Source organism: Ceratotherium simum, chromosome 13, assembly GCF_057802395.1.
Source record: "Ceratotherium simum simum isolate JZ-2026a chromosome 13, ASM5780239v1, whole genome shotgun sequence".
NCBI lineage: Eukaryota > Metazoa > Chordata > Mammalia > Perissodactyla > Rhinocerotidae > Ceratotherium > Ceratotherium simum.
The window spans coordinates 34,956,534-34,962,533 of record NC_141912.1 but is presented as its reverse complement, the minus strand read 5'-3'; the positions used below and the strand labels follow the sequence as shown (position 1 = coordinate 34,962,533).

At 57.1% G+C, this 6,000-nt stretch overlaps 1 protein-coding gene across 2 annotated transcripts in view; it reads left to right on the top strand.

The window, feature by feature from the left end:
• Positions 1-964: 964 nt before the first annotated feature.
• The window catches only part of COL11A2 (collagen type XI alpha 2 chain), a 29,651-nt gene continuing 24,615 nt past the window's right edge, over positions 965-6,000 (top strand). For both annotated transcript variants that reach the window (XM_014782843.2, XM_004424287.3), the window contains exons 1-4: positions 965-1,245; positions 3,933-4,082; positions 4,213-4,423; positions 4,879-5,041. In XM_014782843.2, coding sequence (XP_014638329.1) covers positions 1,164-1,245; positions 3,933-4,082; positions 4,213-4,423; positions 4,879-5,041 — 606 coding nt within the window. In that variant the 5' untranslated portion in view covers positions 965-1,163. The remainder of the gene's footprint in view (positions 1,246-3,932; positions 4,083-4,212; positions 4,424-4,878; positions 5,042-6,000) is intronic.

Below are 6,000 nucleotides of genomic sequence, written 5' to 3'. Positions count from 1 at the left end.
TGCTTCTCAAAGGCGCCTTGTTCGCTTGCGCCCTCCTAGCGCCAGCGGGCGGCGGCGCCTCGGCTCGCTCGCGTCTTCTCCGGCCGCGCCGCGGGCTCCGGGCAGACCCGGCGCCGTGCCCGTTCGTGGGGGCGCACTGGGCGCCGAGTGCGGCGGCCTCCTCAGGCGTTGCCCGCCTGGAGGCGGCCTCTCGTCCCTGGGTGACCCCGTTTCCCCGGACTTTTCCAACTAGCGTCGACTGCCCCTCATCTGTCCACCGGGTCTCTTTCCACCTGGGCTCCCGGACTCCCTTTCGTCGGTCCCCCTTTCGTCTCCTCAGATCTGATTAGCCTGTGATCATGGGTCTGTCCAGTCTCTGGCCTCTCTCCGCCTCCCCTCTAACCGACACCCCCAGCCCCCCTTGTGGCCGTCGTGTTGCTGGTCTCTAGTCGCTATCTATAGCCTTGTCTATAAATACCCCTGCCCCGGGCCGGCTCTGTAATTACACGGGGCAGGGCGAGGAGAAATAATTATGGAGACCTTATGGTGGGGGGAGGTAGCGACCCCCAGGCCCGCCTCTCTCCTCCCACTGTGCCCTAAATCCCGCCTAGGACTCTGCTGAAAGGGGGCTCTGGGACCCCAAGGGGGAGGGAAGGGGGGGCTGTGACTGGACGTCTGGATTCTAGAAAAGGAAGGGACTGGGGAAGAGATATTGGGGTTCCCGAAAAAAGTGTCCCAGTGTACAAGCCATTGGGTACCTGCAGGGGAGCCAGGGAGAGCAGTCCGAGGGTCAGCGAGGGAGGGTTCCCGTTCCGCGCGCCCCCCCACCTCCTCCCGACCAGGTGGTGATCGAGGGTGGGGTTTCCCCTCGGTGGCTGTGGGCGGGCGGCTGGAGGCGAGGGCTGGGCCGGGGGCGGGGGCGGGGTGGGGGCCCTGGGCCGCCGGGGTGGCCGGGGACAAACAGGAGCGGCGGCCACCGAGCAGGGAGCAGCGCCGGAGCCCCGACGGCGCCTGGCTACATGGAGCTGGGCCGCTGAGAGCTGTCGCCACCCGACAGCTTCTGACCTCCTTCGGGCCGGGCGTCGGAGGCTCACAGCCTGCTCCCTCTCTCCTGTTAGCCTCCGGGCGTCCAGCGCCTCCGGCTGCCCCTGGGTCCCTGGGACCCGGCGTTCTGGTCGCCAGCCATGGAGCGGTGCAGCCGCTGCCATCGCCTCCTCCTGCTCGTACCGCTGGTGCTGGGGCTGAGCGCAGGCCCCGCCTGGGCAGGTAAGAGCAGTCCCGACGCCCGGGTTGTCGGAGTCAGGCTGGAGCTCTGAGTACTCCCTGGGCAGGGGACAGCTGATGCCTGCCTGGGGCAGAGCTTCTGAGTCTGACAAGGGGATCTGGGGGATCAAGGGTCCAGGCTAGAGGGCAGGACACCTGGGTTCCTTGGAGCCAGAGGAAAGATCTCTTTCCCTCCTTGAAGTGACTGGGGTAGGGCAGGTAAGGCTGAAAAGTGGAGGCTCACCTTAGAGAGCCATGAGTGGAGCTGGATGCTGGGGTCCTGGGGAGAGCCAAAGATGGCCAGTGCCTGCCCGTGTGGTCCAGCCAGTGCTGGGGTGGGGGAGTAGATGCTGGTGTTGATGGGTGAGGGGTGAGTGTACGTCCTCTGGGCTTTCTGTCTATATCTCTGGAGTGAGGGGGGAGCATCTGTGAGAGCAGAGACTAGTAAGTAGAGAAAGAAGGCACACCTGGACTGTTTGTCCCATTGGCTTCCTTGACAGGATCCCCTTCCCCCCTCCCTGTGCCCTCGATGTTGCCACGCGGCTGGCTCTGGGGAGCACTGGGGCTGGCTGCCAACAGGACGGCTGCTGGACAGGCCGGGATCAGGTGTCTGAGGCAGGAGCCAACTCTTTGCATTCCTGCCCCACCCCTCCCCCTCTGGCCAGCCAGGCTCCCCTGGGACCCTGGTGTCCACAACCCCAATCTTTTCCTTCTTTTTCCCAGGATCCAGAAGTCCTGACTCCTAGGAAAGGGGATTTGATGTTGGAGAGGAGGGGGCTGGGAGCACCTGGGTCCTAGGCAAGCTGGAGCAAGCCCCCTACTTCTGGAAACACTGGAGGCTGATTTGCACATAAATTGATTATTCATGTCTTCTCTGCTCTGGAGAGAAAATGGTCAGAATAGCAGCATAAAGGATTTAGATTAGATTACAGAAGGAAGAACTTCCAAGATGTGAGGAGCGTGAGGCTCAGGACAAGAAATTGAAGTGTGCAGTGTCTGTAGACTCTAGGAGTCTTTCTTAGGGGAAAAGGGAGCCTCCAGCATGCAGGCAGGGAGATGGCTGGGATGACTGTCTCTTATATGGGGACAGAATGAGTCAAGGTGAGACTCCATAGGGAAATGGGTTAGTGTGGTGTTCATAAGAGTAAAGAATGGGGGCATTTTGGGGGTCAGAGGTAGTAGAGTGGTTGGTAGGGTGATGGGGCTACCAGTGGAGAGCCTGTGAGGCAGATTGTGGCCGGAGACAGTGGGGTACATATGTGGCCTGAGGTGGGAAGATGGGTGGGCAGACCTGTGCCTAGGTCGTCTATAGGATGGAGCTGTACTCTCCTGGGCTTTGATGGAGGGTGGGGGCCTCTGAGGTCTCCTTGGCCTGGGGTCTCTGTGAGTCTCTGTGTCTCTGTCTCCCTCTCCCTTCGTCTCTCAAAGCAGCCCTTGTGTGTTGGTGTTTGCGGAGCTGCCACACACGGGGGCCAGGCTGGGGCGGGGAGGTGGGGGGGGCAAGGCCGTGGTTTCCCGGCTCCTGGACTCAAAGGGCCTTTTCTCTGCCTGCCCGCCCCACCTCACCCACCCCACCCAGCTCTGCTCTCCTGATCGCTCTGGCCCCTGCCCTGCCCCACGCTTCTGTGAAAGTTTTGCTGGAACATTGGGATTTTTCCAATCTGGAGCCGATGGTGTGAGAAGTATGTGTATCCGGGAGCAAGTGAGGGAGAGGTGACCTTTGCCTTCCCAAGAGTTTGAGCCCTAGGAAGCTGAGGTCTAGGTGGATAGGGCTGGTGGCCCGGGTCTTGAATCTTTAGATCCCAGGTGGTAGGGGTGGGGGGGCAGGTCGAAGTTCCAGGTGTAGGGAGCTTGCCCAGGTTTGGGCGAGGACTCTGATGGGATCCACAGATGTGTGGCTCAGGGCCCTGGACCTGCTCCGGCTCCGCGTGGCAGATTCAGGCTCCCCCCTCGCCCCCCAGCCCATTTCCCAAGCCAGGGGCATAGGCTCCTGGGGTGGCTCTTTCTTGTTTTTTTTCCCTCTGCATGGTCGGAGTTGTCCCCACCCCCCTAAACATGAGAACTGCAGCAGCTTGAAGCCCCCACTCCATAGAGCTGCCTCTCTGCTCCCTCCCTGGTGGCCCCCCTGCATCTCCCGTGCCCAGGATGATCGATTGCCCAGATGTTGTTTGTGCTGAAGACACGGGACAGAGGCCAGAGATTGAGAGATATGTAAAGGGAGTGAGAGAGTGGGAGAAAGACAGGGAAAGGAAAAGATGGACAGAGTGTGAGGGAAATGGAGAAAGGCAGAAGAGACAGGGAGACAGAAAGACAAACAGATACAAAGAGAGGAAGAGACAGAGTGAGAGAGAGAAGGGGAGACCGTTGGAGAGTTGAGAGAGATATTAAGAGAGAATAGAGAGAGATTCATGGGCTGAAAGAGAGATAGGGAAAGAATGAGGGAGACAGACACTAGGAGGGAGAGGGGCAGTGTTGGGCATGGAGCTGAACACAGGGCCAACACTGCCCTTTTCCAGGTGACTCTGGTTTCCCTTCCATTCAGGCCTCATTCAGGAGCAAGTAAGGGAGAGGTGACCTTTGCCTTCCAGGGAGTTTGAGCCCCAGGAAGCTGAGTTCTAGATGCCAAAGGTCCCCTATCTAGGCCCTTCTGAGGGTGTGTCCCTTCCCCTGACCCTCATGGACTCTCCCAGGTACACCCCCTGTGGATGTACTCCAGGCCCTGAGGTTCCCCTCCCTCCCTGATGGTGTCCGGAGGGCAAGAGGCATCTGTCCAGCTGATGTGGCCTACCGAGTGTCCCGACCCGCCCAGCTCAGCGCACCCACCCGCCAGCTCTTCCCAGGTATGGGTGACATGGTAGAGTAGCTCGGGGAGGTCGTGGGGTGGGGTCTGGGATCAGACACCAGAAGGAAAGGGGTTTATGGCTCTTTTTGCCTCTCACTTCACCTGTGTGTGTCTCTCTTGGGTTCCAGGAGGTTTTCCCAAAGACTTCTCTCTGCTGACTGTTATCCGAACCCGTCCTGGCCTCCAGGCTCCCCTCCTGACTCTCTATAGTGCTCAGGGTGTCCGACAACTGGGCCTGGAGCTTGGCCGACCTGTCCGCTTCCTGTATGAGGACCAGACCGGACGGCCTCAACCCCCGGCTCAGCCCGTCTTCCGAGGCCTCAGCCTAGCAGATGGCAAGTAAGTCAGTTTGTTCCTCTGGTCTGCCTGGCCTATGCTTTCAGGAACTCCCCTCTAGCCACTGCCCCAGAAGCCCCACTCCCCAACCTAGGAAACCTTGCCTACCCTTTTGGCCACACCTCACCTACCCACTGCCCAAGCTTCAGTCACTTCTAGCCCAGAGTTTGGGCTTTAGAGTTTAAATCCTTGTCTGTAGCACTAGCCTGTACATTGGGGAAGTTACTTAACTTTTCTGAGCCTCGGTTTCTATGTTTGTAAAATAGGGATAATAGAACCATGAGACTCAAATGAGAAAATTATTGCATGGTGCCTGCTGCATTGTAAGCACTCAATAAATGGTCGCTGCTCTGATTACTTCTATTATTCATTGGCTTCAACCCTTCCATCAACTTCTCCCCAGCCCTGTTGACTTTCCCTCTTTCAGTCAACCACTGAACCTCTCCTCCTGTGACCAGGTGGCACCACGTGGCTGTGGCTGTGAAGGGCCAGTCTGTCACTCTCATAGTTGACTGCAAGAAGCGAGTCACCCGGCCCCTCTCCCGAAGTGCTCGTCCAGTGTTGGACACCCATGGAGTGATAATCTTTGGTGCCCGTATCCTGGATGAAGAAGTCTTTGAGGTAACCAGAGCAATCAGAGAAGGGAGTGATTTCTGGTCTCATATCTTATGTCCACTCCTCTTCTGGCCCCAGTACTGCATCTTCTTACGCCCTAGCCCTTCATTTTCCCTCTCATGAATTTATGTTTCCATTTCCTCTCCTCGGGGCTAATTTTCTCTGTAGGAGAACTAGATGCCCACTTATATGGTGGGATTGTCCACAGCCACTAATTCTGTCACTCAGTCTTCATCAGTCCACTCATTCATCCATCCATCCCTTCAGCCAATCTCTTGATCTGCCCACCCCATCCATTCACCCATCCATTTACCCATCCATCCATTTACACACCCACCTACTCAAGCATTCAGGTTTGTATCTACCCACCTACTCATCCTTCCCCTGCTCAGCCACTTCCTCCTTCAAACCATCCATCTATAAATTTGTCCCTCCATCCATCCATCCTCTTTAACCCAACCGTCCATCTCTTCACTCATCCATCCACGCACCCGCTCCATCTACCCATGCGTATAAGAATGCATGCATCCATCCACCTGTTCACCTACCCGTCTCCTCACCCACCCACTCCCCATTCAACTATTCATTCATCCACATTCACTTCCGTCTGTCTACCTACCTACCAATCTGTTTCCATCTACTCTGTACCTCCCATTTATCTACCCAACAATCTACTCCAGTTATCTACTATACCAATCTACTTACATTCATTCATTCACCCTCCATAAACCCTCCCATTAGGACATGCATTTGAGCCCCTATTTACTTACCCACCCACCCACCCACCTATCTATCCAGCCATCCATCTGTCCATCCACTCACCCAGCCAGTCAACATTTTCTGAATATCTGCTGGCTCAGTGCCAAGGGGAACACAGAAGAGTAATATAAGGTCTCTGTCATCCCAAGGAACTCCCAGTTCTGCTCTGGAGATGAAACAATATCCCCAAAGTACAATACAAGGCA